General features: G+C 46.3%; 1 protein-coding gene across 1 annotated transcript in view; it reads left to right on the top strand.

Moving 5' to 3' along the window:
• Window positions 1–1331: 1331 nt before the first annotated feature.
• NPIPB11 (nuclear pore complex interacting protein family member B11) overlaps window positions 1332–26095 on the top strand; it is a 29139-nt gene continuing 4375 nt past the window's right edge. Inside the window, exons 1-14 of the mRNA XM_030821916.1 lie at window positions 1332–1394; window positions 5685–5813; window positions 9407–9509; window positions 9673–9811; window positions 12312–12317; window positions 12763–12864; window positions 13883–13943; window positions 14053–14225; window positions 14343–14437; window positions 15590–15660; window positions 16482–17114; window positions 17456–18315; window positions 19390–19478; window positions 19577–19639. Of these exons, the coding sequence (XP_030677776.1) occupies window positions 1332–1394; window positions 5685–5813; window positions 9407–9509; window positions 9673–9811; window positions 12312–12317; window positions 12763–12864; window positions 13883–13943; window positions 14053–14225; window positions 14343–14437; window positions 15590–15660; window positions 16482–17114; window positions 17456–18315; window positions 19390–19478; window positions 19577–19639 (2587 nt within the window). The remainder of the gene's footprint in view (window positions 1395–5684; window positions 5814–9406; window positions 9510–9672; window positions 9812–12311; window positions 12318–12762; window positions 12865–13882; window positions 13944–14052; window positions 14226–14342; window positions 14438–15589; window positions 15661–16481; window positions 17115–17455; window positions 18316–19389; window positions 19479–19576; window positions 19640–26095) is intronic.

Below are 26095 nucleotides of genomic sequence, written 5' to 3'. Positions count from 1 at the left end.
CATAGTTTTGTTATCCCTGTTGTTTGTTTGTTTGTTGTTGTTGCTGTTTTTGAGACAGAGTCTCACTCTGTCACCTAAGGTGGAGTGCAGTGGTGCGATCTCGGCTCACTGCAACCCCTGCCTTCCAGGTTCAAACTATTCTCCTGCCTCAGCCTCCCGAGTAGCTGGGACTACAGGCACCCACCACCACACCTGATTAATTTTTGTATTTTATTAAAGACAGGGTTTCACCATATTGGCCAGGCTGGTCTGGAACTCCTGACCTTGTGATCCACCCACCTCAGCCTCCCAAAGTGCTGGGATAACAGGCATGAGCCACCACACCCAGCCCCTGTTTTGTTTTTGTTTTGCTTGTTTCTTAGGGTTGTTTTTCTATTTATGGTAAAGGCATTGGCTTTCCATTTGTAGCATCAATAGACTATTTCCTGTTTACAATAACCTTATGTCATAGTAAATGGTAAAGGGATTTAAAGCAGTGGTTTTCAGCTGCCAGAGGCCTGAGTGAGTTTGGGCACACTCTGTGTGATGGGGCAGAAGAAGGCCTTTGGGAAGTTTAGCAGAGGACTGGGCCAGGAAAGGTGATGGACAGTGGGGGTCTGTCCTGGTCACCAGGCCCCTGGGTCCTGCCCACCTGCTTGGCGCTCCCCACCCATCACTCATGATGCTGCCAAGCCCTCTGGGTATTGTGGCCAAATACCCTAGGAGAGAAGCTGATGAACTTTGTTTCTTGAAATGCACAGATTCCTTGGACATCCCTGAGAGGTCAATCATGAAAGTCAACTTGGTTTTCTCCCCCTCATTTGGGTTCAGAATTTAAAGTCCACATGCACAGGCAGTAAGATGATATAGATAAGTGACATCATCACTCTGTTTCAGATGTTAAAATGTCTAAGTGGGTTAGGGGTGATTTGAGATCACACAACCTTGTGCCACAAAGTGGAATTCCCAGGCCAGAGGGAGACATTTTATTGCCATGTTATGATCTTATCATTGAGTTTAAAGGCAATCTTGTTTCATTTTGGATTCTTTCTTATGTTTATATCTTATGAGGGCACTTTGAATTTCCAAGCAAATAATAATTTTGAGTTAGCTTTTAATCATTGACTTCTAGCACAGTTATATGATCAGAAACATGTTGTGTGATTTGATTGCTCTAAAATATATTGAGATTTGCTGGAACAAAATAAGTCAGGTTAACTTTTGTAAATGTACCATGCATGCTTAAAATGAATGTATCTACAACATTTGTTCCTGAGATGCAGATTGATGGACGGATGGCTACAAGGATGTGATGGAGATGGTTTACTATTGGGACCTTCCACATCCCCCTGATGTTTTGTTACTTAGGATATGAACAGCTGAGCGGGGGCTGTAAAACCTCGCACTCTGCTTGGGTATGAGGTTCTTCCTGCCGTCCTGCCATCATTTGATTTTTAGGTTTTGTCGCCAAGAGTGACCTTGAGGAACCCTGGGAGCTCAGGAAGGAAGGAGCACCCAGAAGCAGGGACAGGGAGCTGGTTGGGGAGGACAAGAAATCAGGTTTGTGAAGGTTCCAGAGAGGACCTGTCCTTGGGAGGAGTGTGGGGGGCTGAGATGGCGGAGGGGGCATTGGAATGACGCCAGGTGGAAGCACTGTGAGCTCACAGCTGGTCCACTGTGAGGCACCACCGGGGTCACCGATTGGTGGAGAGGGAGTATAAAGCCCCAGGTTTGCTAAGATAGGGCCCAGACCGAAGAAGGTTTGCTGGAAAGCAGATCCCTGGTCTCCATCTAATTGCTCCTGAGCCTCACGCTCCCTTGCCCCTCGCGTCCTGTTGCTTCCCTGATTGACCTCCCTGACCTGTAGCTAAACCTTCTACCAGCGCTTCAGAACTTAATTTGAACCGGATCCTTTCCCAGACCCCTTTCTTATTCTCCTCCTCCTCCTCCTCTTCCAAGTGCCCAACAGCCCCCTTGTCCTCCTTTCCCTTCCCTTCCCTCCCCTCCCCTCCCCCTTCCCTCCCCTTCTCCTCCCCCTCCCCAACTCAGATCCGGGCCCCGTCCCCATCCCCTTCCCTCCCCCCCCGCCCTAAGCCACCCCCACCTCTGTCCTGGCCGCCTCAGGGCACCCTGAGAGGACCAGGACATGCGGGTGCAGTGGCTGCTCTTTTGGCTCCTCCCGCTGGGATTTATCAGCCATCAGTCCACCCATGTGAGTAGACGCTGGACCCGCGGGGTTTCTTCCTTGTTACTGGGCTGTGTCACGCGGCCTGAAATTACACAGCTCAGGCCTGTAATCCCAGCAGTTTAGGGGGCCAAGGTGGGCAGATCAGTTGAGTCCAGGAGTTGAAGACTAGCCAGGGCATCATAGCGAAACCCCATCTCCACAAAAAATTCCAAAAAAGATTAGTCGGGCCTGGTGGTGCATACCTGTTATCTCAGTTACTGGAGAGGCTGAAGTGGGAGGATCGCTTGGGCCCAGGAGCTGGAAGTTGCAGTGACCCGAGATGGCCCCACTGCACTCTTGTCTGAAACAAACAACATGGACCAAAACAGTGAAATGTCGTTTGATTTGTGTCACCTGGTTTGATGACTTTTTGTTTGTTTGTTTGTTTGTTTAAGACAGAGTCTCACTCTGTCGCCCAGGCTGGAGTGCAGTGGCAAGATCTGGGCTCACTGCAACCTCTGCTTCTGGGGTTCAAGCAATTGTCCTGCCTCAGCCTCCTGAGTAGCTGGGATTACAAGCGCAGACCACCATGCCTGGCTAATTTTTGTATTTTTAGTAGAGACGGGGTTTCACCATGTTCGCCAGGATAGTCTCCATCTCTTGATCTCGTGATCCACCTGCCTCAGCCTCCCAAAGTGCTGGGATTACAGGCTTGAGCCACTGTGCGCGGCCAAAATGTATAACCTTAAGAGTAAGTTTACTAACTTTGGAAAGTACGTACACCAGCATAACCCAACCCCCTTTCAAGATCTACGTTATTTTATTTTTGCTATTTTTTTTTTTGAGACAGAGTTTCTCCCTTGTTGCCCAGGCTGGAGTGCAATGGCACAACATCAGCTCACTGCAACCTCTGCTTCCCAGGTTCAAGTGATTCTCCTGCCTCAGCCTCCCAAGTAGCTGGGATTACAGACATGTGCCATGACGCCCAGCTAATTTTGTATTTTTAGTAGAGATACGGTTTCTCCATGTTGGTCAGTCTGGTTTTGAACTCCCGACCTCAGGTGATCTGCCCCCCTCGGCCTCCCAAAGGGTTGGGATTACAGGTGTAAACCACCGTGCCCAGCCAAGATCTACACTATTATGTCACCCCAGGAAGTGAACTCTCACTCTTCCCAGCCAGTCTCTTTCTTATCATAGGTGAACTTGCTTATTCTGGAATTTCACGTATACAGATGCATGCCATGCCATAGGTACTCTTTTGTGTCTGCCTTATTCTGCTCAACACCAGGTTTCTGAAATCATTACCATTGTTGTATGGTTCTCTAACTCCATCATTTCCGTTTCAGACTCAGCATATGCTGAGTTCAACCTGTTGAAGGGCTATCTCTGTTTAATTCACCATCTTGAAAGAAACATTTAAAATTGAGATGTTTTCAAGAATATATAGTTAAATCCTGAGGAATCGATGTAGAAATGGTATCACAAGCTGTCTGAACTTACTCAGGGGAAGTCTTTGTGTTCACTCACGTAAGAGTCTAATGGGATTAATATCAACAATCTTAGAGAAATCCCACACTACTCATGCCGTTTTCATGATCTCCACCTTGGTAATTTTTTTTTTTTTTTTTTGAGACGGAGTCTCGCTCTGTCACCCAAGCTGAAGTGCAGTGGTGCGATCTCAGCTCACTGCAACCTCTGCCTCCCAGATTCTTCTGCCTCAGCCTCCCGAGTAGCTGGAACTATAGGCGCGTGCCACCATGCCCTGCTAATTTTTTGTATTTTTAGTAGAGATGGGTTTCACCGTATTAGCTAGGATGGTCTCAATCTCCTGATCTCGTGATCCACCCACCTCGGCTTCCCAGAGTGCTGGGATTACAGGCGTGAGCCACCACGTCTGGCCCACCTTGTTAATTTTTAAGCACTAAAATTTGATACTTATTTGTGAATGAAGTAAACTCTTCATTGTATTTTTTTTTTTTTACTTATGCTGAGCTTTAAATGACAAAGATTCACATAATCCCAGAGAGAAGTATTATTTAGAGGGATTCTTTTATCATGTGGTATATAATAAATGCATCCAATGTTATACATCAATTTAAAAAACAAATAAATAACTTTTAACTAAAGAAAACTACTGGCCAGGCGCAGTGGCTCACACCTGTATTCCCAGCACTTTGGGAGGCCGAGGCAGGTGGATCATGAGGTCAGGAGATCGAGACCAGCCTGGCCAAGAAGGTGAAACCCCATCTCTACTAAAAATACAAAAATTAGCCGAGCACGATGGCAGGCGCCTGTAATCCCAGTTACTCAGTAGGCCGAGGCAGGAGAATCGCTTGAACCCGGGAGGCAGAGGTTGCAGTAAGCTCAGATCATGCCACTGCAATCTAGCCTGGGTGACAGAGCAAGACTTTGTCTCAAAACAAAAAGAAAAGAAAAGATAATTACTTTATACTTAGCTTGTCCTACCCATGAGTGACGGGCTGCATGTGGCCCAGGACAGTTTTGAATGCAGTCCAACACAAATTTGTAAACTTTCTTAAAACATTATGAGATGTTGGCCAGGTACAGTGGCTCATGCCTGTAATCCCAGCACTTTGGGAGGCTGAGGCGGGCAGATTACCTGAGGTCAAGGGTTCGAGACCACCCTGGCCAACATGGCAAAACCCCATCTCCACAAAAAATACAAAAATTTGCTGAGTGCACTGTCAGGTGCCTGTACTTCCAGCTACTCAGGAGGCTGAGGCAGGAGAATCACTTGAACCTGAGAGGCAGAGGTTGCAGTGAGCTGAGAGCATGCCACTGCCCTCCAGCCTGGGTGACAGAGTGAGACCCCATCTCAAAAACAAACAACAAACAGAAACAAAAAAACGGCTGGGCACGGTGGCTCGCACCTGTATTCCCAGCACTTTGGGAGGCTGAGGCAGGCAGATCGCCTGTCAGGAGTTCAAGACCAGCCTGGCCAACATGGTGAAACCTCATCGCTAGTAAAAATACAAAAATTAGTCAGGCATGGTGGCAGAGACCTGTAATCTCAGCTACTCGGGAGGCTGAGGCAGGAGAATGGCTTAAGCCCAGGAGCTGGAGGTTGCAGTGAGCCGAGATTGCACCACTGCAATCCAGCCTGGGCGACTGAGGGAACTCTGTCTCCAAAAAAAAAAAAAAAAAAAAAAAATAAGGATTTTTTTTTTTTTTTTTTTTAAGATCATCAGCTATTGTTATTGTTAGTGTATGTTATGTGTGGCCCAAGACAACTTTGCTTCTTTAATATAGCCAGGGAAGCCAAAAGATTGGATATCCCTGCTTTATACCAAGAAAGATGACACCCCACATTTGCAATGCCTAAAAGCACTACCAGCCATCCGAAAAACATGAGACTTCTAACTTCTGTTCTTTTTTGTAGCAGTGGAATCCCACGGTGATATCTGATGGATGTGGTTACCTTTTGGAGGAGGTTGACAGTTTCTAAGGGTGATTCTTTCTGAGTGAAATGTTGTCAGTGTCATTGACCTTTTCATTATTTCAACTATTATTATTCCAGGTTATCCATTCTCTGCGTGACCATTTTCATCCTGGGACTGACTTTTGTGGAATTCCGTGGATAGTTATCATTATTGTGTTTCTGGGAATTTCTACACTTGCCATTTTCCTCTGGAAAACTAATCTTTGTGTGAGTATACTAACTTTCTCTAGAGGTATACTTGTAATCACAAATAAGAAGAAATTATTTAAAACAATTCACGTTTCTGGACTTCATTATCAATGTGTGGTTTTACCCAAAAAATCAGGGAAATGATTTAATAGCATAAGAATTATGAAAATATCTGCTATTTACATTATGAAAATTAAATAGGTTGTTGTTTGTTTAAGAGAATGTCAACAGAGTTTTTGGTAAAAATAAGTTTTTTTTAGCCTTTGTGCTATTTATCAGAAATGGAGTATGAGGTTTCATCACTTAAATAGGAAATTGTTTCTAAACTCTTCTGCTTTAGAGTTCTATCGTATGGGTGGAAGGAAAGCTTCCAATCTCCTCTCTAAAGATTCACTGCAGAAATGAGCTGACAACAGACAGCTTAACAGGAAAAGAAAAACATAGAACAGGCATAAACATGGGAACCAGCTGAAAAATGAGACTGCTAGAAGGGCCGGATGGTTGATGCTTAAAGAGCACCCTCTTCTGAGGGGAGAGGGAGATAGATGGAGATGTAGGCAATTTAGAGGGGCAGCAAATGATTTTTAGGGGAAATGAAAGAGCCCAAGGAACAAACAATCGGCCTGAGACAAAGTTCCTCTGAGGTCATAGGGACGAGGTGACAAACTGCCGGAAGGTGAAGGGCAGAACTGCACTGCCTCTCATGATGCAGAGAAAGCCCCAGAGAATCTCCTAGAACTGCCCTCCAGAGAATCAATGAAAAGTGTGTCTGGGCAGGGTAATTTTGAATGACATCATTCAAAGTGCCTGTTCCCAGTTGCAACTGGAGAGTGATCAGTATGTCAAAAGTCTGTACTTGGTAAGAATTTGGCTGCTAAGTGCCATAATTTGTCTTTTGAGCCTTTTTTCCATTGGGTAAGTTGAGCTCTACATTTTCTCTTGCCATTCATGACAGTAAAAATGTGGTTGTCTGGTGGCTGAACCTCCTTCTGAACAATGATCCAAGATAAAAGTACTAATACCACAATGCTTTTTTATATTCAAGGGAAGAGGAAGTATGTTTCAGTTTTACCACCTAGATAATTACACGTCATTTGGCACTGCCTTTCAAGATATGTAGAAAACAGAAAATATATGAGTTATGAAGATATCTAGGCACATTCAACATTCTCTGCCCCACTTAGTCCTGAACAGAGAATTTTCGGTATAAATTGGGGGAAGTTTTTTTTTTTTTTTTTCCAGCCCCCGGACGAGTCTCCCTCTGTTGCCCAGGCTGGAGTATAATGGTGTGATCTCAGCTGACCGCAACCTCCACCTCCTGGCTTCAGGCGATTCCCCTGCCTCAGCCTCCCAAGTAGCTGGGATTACAGGTGCCCACCACCATGCCCAGCTCATTTTTGTATTTTTAGCAGAGTCGGGGTTTTACCATGTTGGCCAGGCTGGTCTCAAAATCCGACCTCAAATGATCTGCCCACCTCAGCCTCCCAAAGTGCAGGGATTACAAGCATGAGCCACCACGTGAGCTGGGGGAAGTTTTTAAGTTTACCACTTTTTACCAATTCCATTTAGGAAAGTTCAGTTGAGCTGTTTGACTTGGACAGCTTTGCACCTTCTCATCTTTGTCCTTGTTATCTAGTCATCTATACCATTACCTCCTAAGCAGGGACATCATGGGTGCCATGAAGCATTCATGCATGATGGCATTTCTTTGCTTCTCATTTCTTCGCGTGTTTGACATTTCTCCTAGCTCCAAACTGGGCCAGCTACCTTTCTTATGAAATCTAGCAGTAGCTGTGGGATAGATGTGGTTGCTCTTTCATCTTTTTGGACTACCCACTGCTTCTCTTGAAATCCTAGCACATGTTTTGTTTTTTATCCTATGTGCAGAAATCAGAAAAAAACAAATTCTACAAAGAATTTGAAAGATATTACTTCAGGCCAGGTGTGGTGGCTCATGCCTGTAATCCCAGCACTTTGGGAGGCTGAGGCAGGTGGATCACTTGAGGTCAGGAGTTCAAAACCAGATGGGCCAACGTGGTGAAACCTCATCTCTACTAAAAAGACAAAAATTAGCCTGGCATGGTAGCGGGCACCTGTAATCCCAGCTACTTGGGAGGCCGAGGCATGAGAATCACTTGAATCTGGGAGGTGGAGGTTGCCGTGAGCCAAGGTAGTGCCACTGCACTTCAGCATGGGTGAGAGTGATGCTCTGTCTCAAAAAAAAAAAAAAAGTCATTTCAATGACTACCTCAGGAGATTCATAGGTATCTGACCCACATCTGAGATGGGATTTGCATTGCATCTTAGCTATGATGAGAACAAATATTTAATATCTTAGAAGATTAAAAGCATACTCTGATAATATGGAAATCTTGGTGGGAATTCAGTCGTTAGTGAGAATGTTTTGCGTTAGGTTCAAACCAGCCTCAATGAAGCTGATGTGAGGGAAGGGAAAGTGGACTCTGAGTAGAGCAGGGACAGAAGGAAGATGCTCCAGTGCAGATCAGGAAGGAGCAGGGGGTGAAATGTTACAAATTGTAGAACTCAGAGAGCTGGAGGTAATTCCTTCCTTTTCAAGTTGTGAAACATGTTAACCTGTGGTAAAATACTTATAACATGATAATTACCGTCTAACCATGTTGAAGTGTACAGTTCAGTTGTGTGAAGTATATTCATGTCATTTTTTCTTTATTGAGACGGAGTCTCACTCTGTCACCAGGCTGGAGTGCAGTGGTGTGATCTCAGCTCACTGCAACCTCTGCCTCCTGGGTTCAAGCAGTTCTCCTGCCTCAGCCTCCCGAGTAGCTGGGACTACAGGCTTGTGCCACCATGCTCAGCTGATTTTTGTATTTTTAGTAGAGACGGGGTTTCACCATGTTGGCCAGGATGGTCTCCATCTCTTGACCTTGTGATCCACCTGCCTCGGCCTCCCAAAGTGCTGAGATTACAGGCGTGAGCTACTGCACCTGGCCTTTTTTTTTTTTTTTTGGGGGGGGACAGAGTTTCAATCTTGTTGCCCAGGTTGGAGAGCAATGGCACAATCTCAGCTCACCACAACCTTTTCCTCCCAGGTTCAAGTGATTCTCCTGCTTCAGCCTCCCGACTAGCTGGGATTACAGGCGTGCACCACCATGCCTGACTAATTTTGTATTTTTAGCAGAGACAGGGTTTCTCCATGTTGGTGAGGCTGGTCTCGAACTCCCAAGCTCAGATGATCCACGCACCTCGGCCTCCCAAAATGCTGGGATTACAGGAGTGAGCCACTGCGCCCGGCCTCATGTCATTCTTTTGTGTGTGTGAGTGTGTGTGACAGAGTCTCATTCTGTAGCTCAGGCTGGAGTGCAGTGGTGTGATCTCGGCTCACTGCAACCTCTGCCTCCTGGCTTCGAAGGGTTCTCTGCCTCAGCCTCCCGAGGAGCGCGGATTACACGTGCCTGCTGCCATGCCCGGATAATTTTTGTATTTTTAGTAGAGACGGGATTTCACCATCTTGGCCAGGCTGGTCTTGAACTCCTGACCCCGTGATCCACCCGCCTCGGCCTCCCAAAGTGCTGGGATTACAGGCATGAGCCACCACGCCTGGCCGTCATTCTTAAATTATTATTTCCTAGGTTTCTTTCCTCAAGACTGTCTTCTTAAAGTCACGAAATGTACATGACAGATCCACAGATGTACAGCGGAGAGCCTGGAGGTCCAATAGCCGTAGCCAGGAAGGTAAGGCTCTGTTGCAGTCCCCATAGTGTGGAAATGAGTTTGCCCTGGAAAGGGAAAGAACAGCTTCTTGCCCTCAGGTTTCTCACCTTCTCCTCTCCTCACCCTCACCAAGGGCCAAAGTCCACTCGTATGCACACGAACAAAAGAGTTTCTTCCTTTCAAGGAATTAAAATTGGCATGGAAGACCTCTATACTTCACGGAGATATATGGAAGCCAAAGTTCGAACTGAAGTCCATAAGGTGACGACGAAGGTCAACAGTCATTACAAAATCAGTGGACAGAGGAAGACTCCGAAGGAAGAGTAAGATGTGCCTTGGCACAAATACTGTTGTATGAATCATGTGCCCATCAAAGTAGACAACTGTAAAGTCCTTGAGAATATTTTCTACAATATTTGTGGCAAATTCAGTGGGATCAAAATTGAGTTTGTCCTTTCTGCTTGATTAGTTTAATCTGCATAATTCCTTTCCCTTCCTACATTCTTGTTTGTAATTTTTTCGGGGGAAGAGGAGGTGCTAGTACTGGCATTGGTTTTCCTTTCTCTCTTGTTTTTTTTTTTTTTTTCTGAGACGCAGCTTTGCTCTTGTTGCCCAGGCTGTACTGCAATGGCACAATCTCGGCTCACTGCCTTTTGGGTTCAGGCAATTCTCCTGCCTCAGCCTCCCAAGTAGCTGGGATTACAGGTGCCCACCAACACGCCCAGCTAATTTCTGTATTTTTACTAGAGATGGGGTTTCGCCATGTTGTCCAGGCTGGTCTCAAACTTCCAACCTCAGGTGATCCACCCGCCTCAGCCTCCCAAAGTGCTGGGATTAGAGGCGTGAGCCACCACACTCAGCCTTTTTTTTTTTTTTTTTTAATTTTGAGATAGAGTCTCGCTCTGTCACCCAGGCTGGAGTGCTATGGCGCAATCTTGGCTCACTGCAACCTCTGCCTCCCAGGTTGAAGCAATTCTGCTAAGCCTCCCGAGTAGCTTGGATTACAGGTGTGTGCCACCACACTTGGCCAATTTTTTTTTTTTTTTTTTTGAGACAGAGTCTCACTCTGTTACCCAGGCTAGAGTGCAGTGGCGTGATCTTGGCTCACTGCAACCTCCACCTCCCAGGTTCAAGTGATTCTTATTTCTCACCCTCTTGAGTAGCTGGGACTACAGTCATATGCCACCATGCCCGGGTAATTTTTGTATTTTTAGTAGAGGTGGGGTTTCTCCATATTGGCCAGGCTGGTCTACAACTCCTGACATCATGATCCACACACCTCGGCCTCCCAATGTGCTGGGATCACAGGCGTGAGCCACCGCGCCCAGCCCAATTTTTGTATTTTTAGTAGAGACAGGGGTTCACCATGTTGGCCAGGCTAGTCTTGAACTCCTGACCTCAGGTAATCCACCTGCCTCAGCCACCCAGCGTGAGCCACAGCGCCCAGCCTGGATTGTTGAATTCAATGCTTGGGTCACCTCCAGATTCATTTCCACAGTCCTTCACGTTTTGGTCACATAACATTGTATTTTGCTGCCATATGCCTGATCTTTTTTTGTTAAATGTGAGATACTTGTTAAAAAATATTTAGCAATGAATTGAGGCCTAGCAGCATGTTATCTTGTTGCAGAAGAGATGGGAGTCTACTTCTGGGGGATGGTCAGGGGTCCTCCGTACAGGCTGCAATGGAGGTGGTCAGTGCAGGCTCAGTCCCTACAAAGGCCAGGGTATTTCCTGTCCACCTGTATTCTGATGTGTGACTCTTCTGGGTCTCAACCAGAGCCAGTGGACTTCAGTACGGGTCGCTTTCATTGGCAGACCCTCAATCCACTTGTTTTCCATGTAATCCCATGCATGTGTGCAAAAGCTGCTCTGCTTCTTTGCATCTCAGTAGTCCCTTCTGGAATTCAGCAATGAAACTCAGGGAAATGGGTTCCAAATGCGAGGCTGACTTTCGTCCTGGGTTTCCTTCTTCTGCGTCTTGACCTCATGTCTGTTTACTGCCATGTTAGCAATTTGATGTATTCAATCATGGGTTTTATTCTGTTTGGTGTCCCCCATTGTTCTCATCAGAGATCAGAAGCTTCAGGTGCACTTATGTCAACTCAAGAGTAGAATGCTTCCTTAGCTTCCCTCCAGAGTCAGGGTTTGTGTTTCTAGTTCCCAAGTGCACAGCAGTAGTGATGTCCTCACTGGCTTCTCATTTGCATTAAACTGTGAGCTCCTTTAGCGTGGGGACAGGACCCTTCTCCCATTGCATTCTCAGCACCTCACCACACACTCCTTGTTTGAGGCCACTCCAGACAGCATGTGCTGAAGGATGCCCTGTGGTCAGAAACAAGTTCATTAACTTTCTGTTTGAAGTGTTTTTGTCCCTGTTTCCTAGCGTTCTGGGAATTTTCACAGCCTTCCTATAAAACCAAGTATCAGGTGAGATCCTTAGGATCAGGAGCATGAATCAAGTGGTGTGAGGGCAACACAGCAAACTTAGCTTTTTAGGCCATTTTCTTTTTCTGCCCACACTCTCTGTGAACTGAACCTTGTTAAAGTCAGTCAACACCAGGGTGGATGGTTTGCAGTTGTCACCTATTTTCAGCACATAACAGCCTGACTTAGGAGCCATTCCGATCATTTCTCATTCAATAGATGCGCCCAGCATTCAGATTGCCTTTTCTCTCAACCAGGATCTTTAAAGTCGATGACAAGGGTTCCAGTCCTGAATCATGGCAAAGTGCAGTAGTGAACTGCAGGGTTAATGACACCATATTCTGGAAGGATCTCTATGGCTGATGGTCTCCGTGCTGGCATCAGCCTGTGACTGAGAATCAGGTCTCCCACAGGAGGAGTCAGATGAGGAGCAATCCTCTGCTTCCGATGGAGTTAGTTGTGATGAGTTGGTGAGGTCTGGTTTTTCACACTGAACTAAAATGAGCTTTCACTGTGTCAAGCACAAGACTGACCCCAGAGACACACATAGTACACCTCATAGAAGCTTTTAATAGTCTTTATTTACTAAAGAATAGGACTAACTATAGAACTGTGAAGAGGAGCTGGAAATGACAGGTGACTTGCCAGCAGGCCAGAGTGTGATTTTTCTTTGTCCCTCAATGGGAGGTGTCAATTCTCCCTTCGGTTGTGAGAATCAGTTGGTTCATTTATGGGAAAGTTGCAGGGGGGATCTTTGAATCAGAGCCTTCAGATGCCAGATGGGCAGAGGGAATCCCACACGGGCTGGCGGATCATGTGTGTGCATTTCTCTCCCTTCTAATCTCAGGAAGCTAAGAATGAAAGAATGTGAGCCAGCAGAAAAGGACAGGCAGCTATCAGAGGCAGAGGAAAATGGGAAATCGACTATGAAAGAAATAGACACTGACATGTGAGTTCAGAAACTGAACCCCACCCTCTTGGGAAACCCCCATTGGAGACGGGGTTGTTTTTAACCTTTGTACAATGTTTAGACCCAGTAAATGCAGAAATAGAAACAAACGGTCAGAAGACATATCGAGAGAGAGAGAGAGAGAGAGAGAGAGTTCACAAAACAGAAAACAAAGTACCTTAAGATTTACCAGTGACCAAAAGATGTGAAGTAGCAAAACGTCTCCCGATCCCATTGCCAGCTAGACTGTGTGGAACCTCGGTTCATACCAGCCATTCTAGGGGTGGGGTGGGTTGTTGTCATCCTCAGGAAAGTGTGTTGTTGTAGGATCAAACACATCCTTCAAAAGGACTATGCCTGTTTATAAGCCCAGCTGTTTCTGCCCTGTGAAACACGGCAAGGATATTAATACAAAGAGAATAGAGGTTTGTGATAAAAGATGCTCAGTGAAGGATGAATTAGGGATATACTGAGAATGGGGAAGGAAATTGTCAACTCAGAAGTCAGCAGGCAGTAAGCAAAAGAGGAGGAATCAATATAGCAACAGTTTGGATCAGACTGTACTGATTTTTAGTTTTTGTCTTTGTTTTTTTTCTGAGATGGAGTCTCGCTCTGTCACCCAGGCTGGAGTGCAATGACGTGATCTTGGCTCACTGCAACCTCCACCTCCCAGGTTCAAGTGATTCCCCTCCCTCAGCCTCCCAAGTAGCTGGGATTACAGGTGCCTGCCACCACGCCCGGCTAATTTTTTGTATTTTTAGTAGAGACGGGGTTTCACCGTGGTCGCGATCTCCTGACCTCGTGATCCGCCCACCTCGGCCTCCCAAAGTGCTGGGATTACAGGCGTGAGCCACCGCGACTGGCTCAGACTGTGCTTTTATAGCCACCTGAAATTCATTTTCTAGGTATAGATAGATTGTGTAAGGGTACAGTTGTGAGGATAACAGAAACATGGCAGATTATTTAAAATCATCCTGAAAGTGGTGCTTTATCTGATGAAAGTGATTGTAATCCATAGGAAATTGTTTCACGCTGCGGAAAGGTTGCGGCAGCGGGCAGAGGACTACTACAGACGCAAAGTAAGGAGCTTCCTCCCCGCAGTTGCAGGACTGTTCAGTGCTGATGCAGATGATGGCACGGCCCTTAGACTCTCTCAACATTCAATTTCTCATGTGTTGGCTTTTTCAGATCGCCCCTTCTGCAAGAAAGCCTCATGCCAACTGGGTAAGTTTGTTTGTTTTCCTTGCTTTTGGACATAGTCTGCCAGGTCAGGACATGGATGTGTTTTTCCGCCCACAGCTCTGTGCTCGAGCCTTGCAGAGGAAGATGGCAGAGAGGAAGGCTGCCTCCAAGCAGCAAAGGTAGGTCATTGTGATGGACATTTTAAAGGATGTTTTTGTTTTAAGATAAAGCTTTGAGTGTCTAGTAAAGAACTTGGTGTTTTAATTCTTCAAGTCAATTCTTTCTATGTCTTCTAGGTGTGAAATTAGGGAAAAGCAGAGAGTGCCAGAGAGACACATGCGTCGGGAGCCAGTCCAGGGACGACCGGGCCTAGAGAACCCTTTCTGGAGGGGTAGGAGCTCGCTGTGAAGGCAGCCGCTGAATTTCTGCTGCACAATCCGCACACCCTGCTTCTCCTTTTGGGGATGAGGGCTCGGGTGGGGTAATGGTTATGTTTCCTGGACACAATTCCAAGCCCAGTTGTCTCGCTGGGTAGCAGGACCCTATTTTTCTCAGGTGCCCTAGCTGAATGGCTCTTGGCTAGTCCCCTGTGAATGGTGGAGCTCAGGCCGCTCCACTGACTGTGGACATTGCCCCACCCTGATGTCTTGGTTACTTTTAACTGAGGAGATGAGCCTAGAAGGCAAATGGGCCAGCTCCCCTTTCCATCTTGACTCAGTGTGAAGGATTTATTTTTCCTTCATTTGAGAAAACAACAATAGCACTTTAGAATGGGAGCCACATGTGCTGATGAGAGCAGAGATTTTCTGGCCATGTCTTCATGGATCAATATTGTAGCATGAGATCTGCTTTAAGAAAAGCATTTATTTACACTTTGTGGAAATTTCTTCATTATTTTTGTTTAAGTTGTTTACTGTCAACTATATAACTCCATTAGTAAGTTAAATTTCTATGTAATCTTACTTCTCTAACATTTCAAGTGTAACCCTAAAACTTTCCAGTTAATTTCTGTAGCTCTTACCTTCTCTCATGACTGTTCATCTCTTTATGTCCATTTCTGTTCATAAGTATTGATAACACCTGGCCAGGTATGAAAGTTAGATTAACTATGAATCCACAGAATTTTAAATGTCCCTATGGCTGGAAGAAGAGGAGCAGTGCTGTTCCTGTCCAGGGTTTATTGGTACTCTTCCAACCATGGCTGTTCCTATTTTAATTTTGAGTCTGTGCTCACATGATGAGTGATTTCCTCTGATGTGTACTGATTTAGAGCTCATTTCCAGCTGGTTAGAGCCCACCCTGTTCACAGCATGTTGAGAGTTAAGAATACCCCTGGACCAGGGCTCTGTGGTATCTTCCTCAAGGATGAGGGTCCAGAGGGCTCCAGAGTCCTCTGAGGCATGTGGTCAATAAACCCTGTGCCTCTGGTAAGGGACCTGTGTGGCAGGGAGTGAGATGGCAGCGGAGGGTGTGGAGGGTTTCTTATTCTGCACAGCAGATACAAGCCAGATTTAGCCCCATTCCCTTCTCTGGCCCTTAGCAGATTCAGGACCTCATTCGGTTCCCATGAGGAACAGCAGCTGCGTCCCAGCTGAAAACAGAGAGAAGACAAAGGTAAACGCTGGGGACATTTTCACTCTTCCTATATCAGGACACTTTGGTCTTTTCCGACAATGCCCTCTCCTGGCCTGGCCTGGCCTCTGCTCTGTGGGTTCTGTGGTGCCTTTTCTGTCTCGACTTCTTGAGAAGCAAAATCTTCCCCATGAGCCTTCAGGCTTCTCCATTCCCAGCTGATCATCGTTGGTGGCACCTCCAGAATCCATAAAAGCTCAGGGGCCGAGGGCTGAAGGGCTTTTACTGTTCTGTTTCCAGAAATAACACGAGGAGGCACCACTGACCTCCACTACTCTAGGTCTCATGGCGCAGTGAACTCTGACTGATCCACTTTACCCAAGATGTTGTGGGGTCTCATTTCCAAAATATGTAGGATTTTCTTTCTTTTCCTGTGATTTTGTTTGCATTCTGCTATAATGTAGGTGATTAACGTTTTGTGCAATTTTCAATGCTCTTTCACATGCTGGCTGTGAGGGAGGAATGAGGATAGACATAGACATTCCCATGTCTCAAACATGCTTCTTTGTTACTCTCTTATGACTCTGTCTTCCCTGGGGCAGGACCCCAGCCTGCCTACATTTGCAGACAGACACAGTGGCATGTGGAGACAACGGTGTGTCCCAATGATTTTACTCCGCAGCTGTGGGCAGTACTCAGTGGAAGGGTGGTATTATGACACTGATACTGCTATTTTGAAACCTGGAGGATGGAAAGGTGCAAAAATCTGTCACCAGCAACAGAAGGTGCAGCCTGTGTTGGTGGTGGTAATTTTGTCCTTCAAATGAGTATGTGTGAAAACATTTCCTCCTTTGGCCCCACAGGTCAGAATGGCTGCAGTGGAGCATCATCATTCCTCAGGATTGCCCTACTGGCCCGACCTCACAGCTGAAACTTTCAGAAAAAGGAAGGGCCGCCAGGCAGCTCCTCCAACTCAGTGTCATCTGGGAGGTCAACCACCTCCATCAGCTAAAGATCGTCTGAGACCTCTGAATCTGTCTGGACTACAGTGTCGACAAGGACCTCAGCCACATTCTACAACTGATGAGTTTCTGAGAAGAGATAAACTTCAAGTTGAGTGTCCCCTGGCACCTGTACCATTTCCTCCAGCAGAAGATTTTGTGAGCCTCAAGACACCTCCCGAGTGTCTTCTGGTACCTCTTCCACCCTCTCCAGTTGACGACGACTTTCTGACACCAGAGAACCTGCCCATTGAGTGTTGCCGGGGACCTGTACCATCTCCTCGAGCTGATAATGTTAGGAAACGCAGGACACCTCCCGACTCTTTTTTTGTACCTCTTCCACCTTCTCCAGTGGATGATTCTCTTAGCCTCAAGACACCTCCCGAGTGTCTTCTGGTACCTCTTCCACCCTCTCCAGTTGACGACTTTCTGACACCAGAGAACCTGCCCATTGAGTGTTGCCGGGGACCTGTACCATCTCCTCGAGCTGATAATGTTAGGAAATGCAAGACACCTCCCGACTCTTTTTTTGTACCTCTTCCACCTTCTCCAGTGGATGATTCTCTTAGCCTCAAGACACCTCCCGAGTGTCTTCTGGTACCTCTTCCACCCTCTCCAGTTGACGACTTTCTGACACCAGAGAACCCGCCCGTCGAGTGTTGCCGGGGACCTGTACCATCTCCTCGAGTTGATAATGTTAGGAAACGCAAGACACCTCCCGACTGTTTTTTTGTACCTCTTCCACCTTCTCGAGTGGATGATTTTCAGACCACGGAGACACCTCCCGTCAAGCGTCGCCGGGGACCTGTACCATTTCCTCCAGCTGATAATGTTAGGAAACGCAAGACACCTCCCGACTCTTTTTTGTACCTCTTCCACCTTCTGCATTGGATGATTCTCTTAGCCTCAAGACACCTCCCGAGTGTCTTCTGGTACCTCTTCCACCCTCTCCAGTTGACGACTTTCTGACACCAGAGAACCCGCCCGTCGAGTGTTGCCGGGGACCTGTACCATCTCCTCGAGCTGATAATGTTAGGAAATGCAAGACACCTCCCGACTCTTTTTTTGTACCTCTTCCACCTTCTCCAGTGGATGATTCTCTTAGCCTCAAGACACCTCCGGAGTGTCTTCTGGTACCTCTTCCACCCTCTCCAGTTGACGACTTTCTGACACGAGAGAACCTGCCCATTGAGTGTTGCCGGGGACCTGTACCATCTCCTCGAGCTGATAATGTTAGGAAATGCACGACACCTCCCGACTCTTTTTTTGTACCTCTTCCACCTTCTCCAGTGGATGATTCTCTTAACCTCAAGACACCTCCCGAGTGTCTTCTGGTACCTCTTCCACCCTCTCCAGTTGACGACTTTCTGACACCAGAGAACCCGCCCGTCGAGTGTTGCCGGGGACCTGTACCATCTCCTCGAGTTGATAATGTTAGGAAACGCAAGACACCTCCCGACTCTTTTTTTGTACCTCTTCCACCTTCTCGAGTGGATGATTTTCAGACCACGGAGACACCTCCCATCAAGCGTCGCCGGGGACCTGTACCATTTCCTCCAGCTGATAATGTTAGGAAACGCAAGACACCTCCCGACTCTTTTTTTGTACCTCTTCCACCTTCTGCATTGGATGATTCTCTTAGCCTCAAGACACCTCCCGAGTGTCTTCTGGTACCTCTTCCACCCTCTCCAGTTGACGACTTTCTGACACCAGAGAACCCGCCCGTCGAGTGTTGCCGGGGACCTGTACCATCTCCTCGAGCTGATAATGTTAGGAAACGCAAGACACCTCCCGACTCTTTTTTTGTACCTCTTCCACCTTCTCCATTGTATGATTCTCTTAGCCTCAAGACACCTCCCGAGTGTCTTCTGGTACCTCTTCCACCCTCTCCAGTTGACGACTTTCTGACACCAGAGAACCCGCCCGTCGAGTGTTGCCGGGGACCTGTACCATCTCCTCGAGTTGATAATGTTAGGAAACGCAAGACACCTCCCGACTCTTTTTTTGTACCTCTTCCACCTTCTCCAGTGGATGATTCTATTAGCCTCAAGACACCTCCCGAGTGTCTTCTGGTACCTCTTCCACCCTCTCCAGTTGACTCCTTTTGACACCAGAGAAACCGCCCGTTGAGTGTTGCCGGGGACCTGTACCATCTCCTCGAGCTGATAATGTTAGGAAACGCAAGATACCTCCCGACTCTTTTTTTGTACCTCTTCCACCTTCTCCAGTGGATGTTCTCTTAGCCTCAAGACACCTCCCGAGTGTCTTCTGGTACCTCTTCCACCCTCTCCAGTTGACGACTTTCTGACACCAGAGAACCCACCCGTCGAGTGTTGCCGGGGACCTGTACCATCTCCTCGAGCTGATAATGTTAGGAAACGCAAGACACCTCCCGACTCTTTTTTTGTACCTCTTCCACCTTCTCCAGTGGATGATTCTCTTAGCCTCAAGACACCTCCCGAGTGTCTTCTGGTACCTCTTCCACCCTCTCCAGTTGACGACTTTCTGACACCAGAGAACCCGCCCGTCGAGTGTTGCCGGGGACCTGTACCATCTCCTCGAGTGATAATGTTAGGAAACGCAAGACACTCCCGACTTTTTTTGTACCTCTCCACCTCTCGAGTGGATGATTTTCAGACCACGGAGACACCTCCCGTCAGCGTCGCCAGGGACCTGTACCATTTCCTCCAGCTGATACTGTTAGGAGACGCAAGACACCTCCCGCCTCTTTTTTTGTACCTCTTCCACCTTCTCCAGTGGATGATTCTATTAGCCTCAAGACACCTCCCAAGTGTCTTCTGGTACCTCTTCCACCCTCTCCAGTTGACGACTTTCTGACACCAGAGAACCCCCCGTCGAGTGTTGCCGGGGACCTGTACCATCTCCTCGAGCTGATAATGTTAGGAAACGCAAGACACCTCCCGACTCTTTTTTTGTACCTCTTCCACCTTCTCCAGTGGATGATTGTCTTAGCCTCAAGACACCTCCCGAGTGTCTTCTGGTACCTCTTCCACCCTCTCCAGTTGACTCTTTAACACCAGAGAAACCGCCCGTTGAGTGTTGCCGGGGACCTGTACCATCTCCTCGACCTGATAATGTTAGGAAACACAAGACACCTCCCGACTCTTTTTTTGTACCTCTTCCACCTTCTCCAGTGGATGATTCTGTTAGCCTCAAGACACTTCCCGAGTGTCTTCTGGTACCTCTTCCACCCTCTCCAGTTGACGACTTTCTGACACCAGAGAACCCACCCGTCGAGTGTTGCCGGGGACCTGTACCATCTCCTCGAGCTGATAATGTTAGGAAACGCAAGACACCTCCCGACTCTTTTTTTGTACCTCTTCCACCTTTTCCAGTGGATGATTGTCTGAGCCTCAAGATACCTCTCGAGTGTCTTTTGTTACCTATTCCACCTTCTCCAGTTGATGATATTTTCAGACCACAGCTACGTCCCATCCACTGTCGCCTGGGACCTGGACCATCTTCTCAATCTGATTATTTTCCGAGAGTCAAGACACCTCCCGAGTGTTTTTGTTACCTCTTCCACCTTCTCCGAGTTGATGACTCTCTGAGCCTCAAGTCACCTCCCGAGTGTCTTCTGGCACCTTAAAGCACCGAGGTGCTTTAGTCAACTGAGTCTGCCCAAAACTAAAAAGCATCCATTCAAAAGTACTTCACTCAGAAATTATAAAAATAGTAGACATCAATAAAATACATTCTACACAGAATACGCCAATCTTACACTACTCTTTTTTGATAATAAAAAATGTACTTACTGAGCTAGGTGTGGTGGCTCACGCCTATAATCCCAGCACTTTGGAAGGCCAATGAGAGTGGATCAGTTGAGGCCAGGAGTTTGAGACCAGCCTGGCCAACATGGCGATACGCCATCTCTACTGAAATACAAAAATGAGCCGGGCATGGTGGCACGCCCCTGTAATCCCAGGTAGTCCGAATGATGAGGCAGGATAATTGTTTGAACCTAGGAGTAGGTTGCTGTGATCCAAAATCATGCCACCGCACTCCAGCCTGGGTGACAGTGTGAGTCTCTGTCTCAAAAAAAAAAAAAAAAGAAAAGAAAAAAAGTCGGTTGCAGTGGCTCACGCCTGTAATCCCAGCACTTTGGGCGGCCGAGGCGGGTGGATTACGAGGTCAGGAGATTGAGACCATTCTGGCCAACATGGTGAAACCTCCTCTCTACTAAAAATGCAAGAATTAAGCCGGGCGCGGTGGCTCACACCTGTAATCCCAACACTTTGGGAGGCCGAGGTGGGCGGATCACGAGGTCAGAAGATCGAGACCATCCTGGCTAACATAGTGAAACCCCGTCTCTACTAAAAATCCAAAAAGTTAGCCGGGCATGGTGGCAGATGCCTGTAGTCCCAGCTACTCAGGAGGCTGAGGCAGGAGAATGGCGTGAACCCTGGAGGCGGAGCTTGCAGTGAGCCGAGATTCCACCACTGCACTCCAGCCTGGGCGACAGCCAAACTCCATCTCAAAAAAAAAAAAACAAAAAAACCGTATTTACTAAATTTTAGTATCAAAATAACAAATTATGTATGTTTTGGGGAAAGAAATCTGGTTATTAAATCTTCATTTTGACTGAGTTCTATGTAAATTAAAATTCACTCTAAGAACTATTTTGTGGTATAAAACTTCATGTGCCCAAATGTGTTCAGGAGATAACCTGAGATTTTAGAATGGAAATATAAACAATCAAAACCAAGTTTCCTGACACTTGCATTAAAATATTAGAAATATTAATAAGTCTAAAATGCCATTTTGCCACTGTTATTCATATTAACCAAAATATTACAGAAGTAATATTTCAGACTAGATCAGGAAAAAATGTCTGAACACAATTCAAAAATAATCATTGATAATTTTTTTAAAAGTGGGTCTATAAATCATAGTAATTCCTCAAAACGAAGTGCATAATTGGCACATCAAATATTTTGTCTGCAGGCAATTCTGTGCATTTTAGGTCAAAAATGTGGTCCCTTTAAGAGAGTCCTTGACTTCTTATTTCTCCGGGGACCCTTCTATGGCACTGGTCCCCTTTGTATAGAAAATGGTGAAAGCTGACTTGAATGTGCCATCACCACTCTGCTGGGAAAAACAGATGAAGGTGGCCCAGAGAAAACCACAGTCTCCAGTGTAAGCTGTTCTCCATTGAACAGGAACAAGGCTGAAGTTGTTCAGCTGGAACAGAGAGAGAGAGTCCATTAGAGCCACATGGAAACCAAAGCCCTGGGTTCATATTACTGAGTAGGCGGAACTCACTTGTACAAAGGGCCAATAGATCAGTCCGCTCTGGAATTAAAAAAAAAAAAAAGCAACAACTTAATTAGAATGCCTTTTATTTTTTATTCATTTATTTTGTTTTTTATTTTTTGAGACAGGGTCTCGCTCTGTTGCCCAGACTGGAGTACAGTGGTGCAATCTTAGCTCACTGCAACCTCTGCCTCCTGGGTTCAAGCAATTGTCGTGCCTCTGCCTCCTGAGTATCTGCGATGACAGGCGCACACCACCTCACCTGGCTAAATTTTGTATTTTTAGTAGAGATGGGTTTTCACCATGTTGGCCAGGCTGGTCTCGAACTCCCGACCTCAGGTGTTTCGCCCACCTCGGCATCCCAAAGTGCTGGGATTACAGGTGTGAGCCACTATACCCGGCCTAGAATACCTTTTAGCCACACAAAACAATTGCACAGTTCATTCCATAAAAGAGTAAGAAATACTAGGCCAACGAGATGCCAAGGTAGTATTATATTTCAGACTAAGCTGATTAAATTAGACTACTAAGGCCTCTAGAGTGAGGGGGTTGGGGAGTTTTGGGGAAAAAAGCTATTAGGTACAAGACATTTCTATTAATTATATATTTAACATCAGAATGAAAAGTCTACTAGAATCAGTACCAATTCTGGAAGACAGCCGCTTTGGAAATGACAACATGTATTTATGCATTGCAATTTCCTGGTTACCATGAACAAATGATGCAGGAATATATTTGTAAATACAGAATCATCAATGAATTCTCTTTTTTTAAATTAATTATTATTTATTTTTCTGAGACATGGTATCTCTATGTTGGACAGGCTGGTCATGAACTCCTAGGAAAAGCAACAGTCCCACCGCAGCCTCCCAAAGTGCTGGGGTTACAGGCATGAGCCACCTCACCCTGCTGAATTACTTTATTTATTTATTTTGTTTGAGATGGAATCTCATTCTGTCGCCTAGGCTGGAGTGCAGTGGCAAGATCTCGGCTCACTGCAACCTCTGCCTCCTAGGTTCAAGTGATTGTCCTGCCTCAGCCTCCTGAGTAGCTGGGATCACAGGCGCCTGCCACCATGCTCGGCTAATTTTTGTATTTTTAGTAGAGACAGGGTTTCACCATGTTGGCCAGGCTGGTCTTGAAGTCCTGACCTCAGGTGATCTGCCTGCCTCGGCCTTCCAAAGTGGTGGGATTACAGGTGTGAGCCACTGTGCCCAGCCTTGAATTGTTAAAACTATATACCAAACCATTGTTTATGGAATGATTTTCAATAATATGTTCAAACTATGTGATGCTATAGCACAAGTTTAGCTGAAATTTTCATATATTACAAAATATCTTAGACATTTTAACAAACTTTATCCTATACAGTCCGATAAAAAAGTCACCATTATGAATTATTTTTTAAAAAAAGTCTTGGTATGTAAATTGTATGTCAAAAAAAACCTAGAGGTTTTTAAAATAGTTCTTAAAAGTGGTATTACAGACGTATTTTCTTCTTTTTACTAATTTGTATTTTCTGAAGTTTCTAAAATGAACAATTGCAATAAAAGCTTTATAATTATGTTTATATTTAAAAGTAGATATTACATACGATGTGTGTATATATATATATTTTTGTTTTGTTTTGTTTTGTTTTGTTATTGAGGCGGAGCTTTGCTCTTGTTGCCCAGGCTGGAGTGCAATGGTGTGATCTCGGCTCACTGCAACCTCTACCTCCCAGGTTCAAGCGATTTTCCTGCCTCAGCCTCCGAGCAGCTGGGATTACAGGTGCAAAGGACCACGCCCGGCTAATTTTTTGTGTTTTTGGTAGAGACTGGGTTTCGCGATATTGGCCAGGCTGGTCTCGAACTCCTGACCTCAGGTGATCTGCCCGCCTCGGCCTCCCAACATGCTGGGATTACAGGTGTGAGCCACAACGCCTGGCCATAAATATATTTATATAATTATATATATTTGAGACGAAGTTTTGCTCTTGTGCGTTTCAAATTCCCCAGCTCAGGTGATCCACCCACTTCGGCCTCCCAAAGTGCTGGGATTACAGGCGTGAGACACTGAGCCTGGCCCTTAATTTTTAAATATATTTTAAATATAAAATATACCCCTGTAATCCCAGCACTTTGGGAGGCCAAGGTGGCCGGATCACCTGAAGTCGGGAGTTTGAGACCAGCCTGACCAACATTGACAAGCCCCGTCCCTAATAAAAATACAAAAATTAGCAGGGCGTGATGGCCGGAATCTGTAATCCCAGCTACTCAAGAAGCTGAAGCAGGAGAATCGCTTGAACCCGGGAGGCGGAGGATGAAGTGAGCTGAGACTGCACCTTTGCACCCCAGCCTGGGCAACAGAACGAGACTCTGTCCCAAAAAAAAATAATAATAATTTAAAACTTTAGCAAAAATAATCAGAAGACTAAACTCATCCAAACATGGCTTTCCTTCTTTTTTTTTTTCTTAATAGAGACGAGGGCTCACTATGTGGGCCGGGTTGGTCTTGAACTCCTGGCCCCAAGTAATCCTCCCGCCTCCACCTCCCAAAGGGTTAGGATTACAGGAGCCACTATGCCTGGCCATGGCTTTATTCTTACGGCTGTGTTCTTTCTTGTCAGAACGTAGTATCATGTAGTAGTATATTTTGTTCTCAAATCATTCCCCAACAAAAAGGAATCAGGACGCCTCAGAGAATTGGCTGATTCTAGGGCCAGGGCAGGGCAGGTGCAAGGTACAAGATGGTCCTGGAACACACTGTTATGCCAGAAAGGAAGTGGCTTATGAAAGAAGAAAAGGAGAAAGAAGATGGGTGATATCACAGGACACAGGAACCAGCTTGGAGGGACTCCCACTGGCCAAATCTGGGACATGTGAGCACTAAAAATGATTAAACCCTGCCATGAACTCTCCTCTGTGCTTCGGCAATCACCCTCTGAATAGGCCAAAGGCATCTGGCATTCAACATTTCCCAACTGAACTCACCTCATTTTTTTTTTTTTAGATGGAGTCTTGCTCTGTCACCCGGCTGGAGTGCAGTGGTGCAATCTCGGCTCACTACAGTCTCTGCCTCCCAGGTTCAAGTCATTCTCCTGCCTCAGCCTCCTGAGTAGCTGGGATTACAGGCATGCGCCACCATGCCTGGCTAATTTTTTGTATTTTTAGTAGAGACGGGGTTTCACCATTTTGGTCAGGCTGGTCTCGAACTCCTGACCGCAAGTGATCTGCTCACCTCGGCCTCCCAAAGTGGTGCGATTACAGGCATGAACCACCATGCCAGGCCGGTTTTATTTTTTTTAAATACAGACAGGGTCTTGCTATGTTGCCCCAAGCTGGTCTCAAACTCCTAACCTCAAGGGACCTCTCGCCTCAGCCTCCCAAAGTGTTAGGATTACAGGCGTGAGCCACCACACCCGACGTGCTTCCTTATTTCTTATGTGAACTTGGTTACAATAACCCCCACTTTGGTTTCCTTGCTGCCATTACCTAACCGTGAAGTTCAAGATCCTCAGCTCCGGGTGTTCAACAGTCTCCAGGATCCAAACTCACTCCACGTTGCTCAACAAATACTCTGTGAACACCAAACTGCCTGTGGTTTCTCCCCTCCAGGCATACTATGGTGCTTTACACATTGTCAATAGCTCTACTCAGCTCTTCTGCCCCTGGAATGACCTGTCCTCCAGTATGTGCCTAACTCCAGATCTTTTTTTTTATTTTTTTATTTTGAGACAGGGTCTAGCTGTGTTACCCAGGCTGGAGTGTAGTGGCACAATCATAGCTAACTGCAGTCTCGACCTCCTGGGCTCAGGAGATCCTCCCACTTCAGCCTCCTGAGTAGCTGGAACTAGAGGTGCGAGTCACCACGCCCAGCTCATTTTTGTATTTGTGGAGATGAGGTTTCATCATCATATTGCCCAGGCTGGTCTCAAATTCCTGAGCTCAAGCAGTCCACCCACCTTGGCCTCCCAAAGTGCTGGCATTACAGGCATGAGCCACTGTGCCTGGCCCCAGCAAGACTTCCTTGATCCCCACTCCCACACCTCCTCACTGTGCTAAGTACCCATGGGCTCTGAGAGCATTTCTCGTCCAACTCTCGTTAATGACTTGTCTATTTATCGATCTATCCCGCTAGATCTAAGTCCTTTAGGACAGAATCTCTGTTTTATATGGTTTTTTGGGTATCTTCCACTAACACCTAGGACAGCACTTGGAAGA

Source organism: Nomascus leucogenys, chromosome 2 (assembly GCF_006542625.1).
Source record: "Nomascus leucogenys isolate Asia chromosome 2, Asia_NLE_v1, whole genome shotgun sequence".
Classification (NCBI taxonomy): Eukaryota; Metazoa; Chordata; class Mammalia; order Primates; family Hylobatidae; genus Nomascus; species Nomascus leucogenys.
The sequence above is the reverse complement of the archived record's forward strand: the minus strand, read 5'-3'. Positions and strand labels throughout refer to the sequence as shown.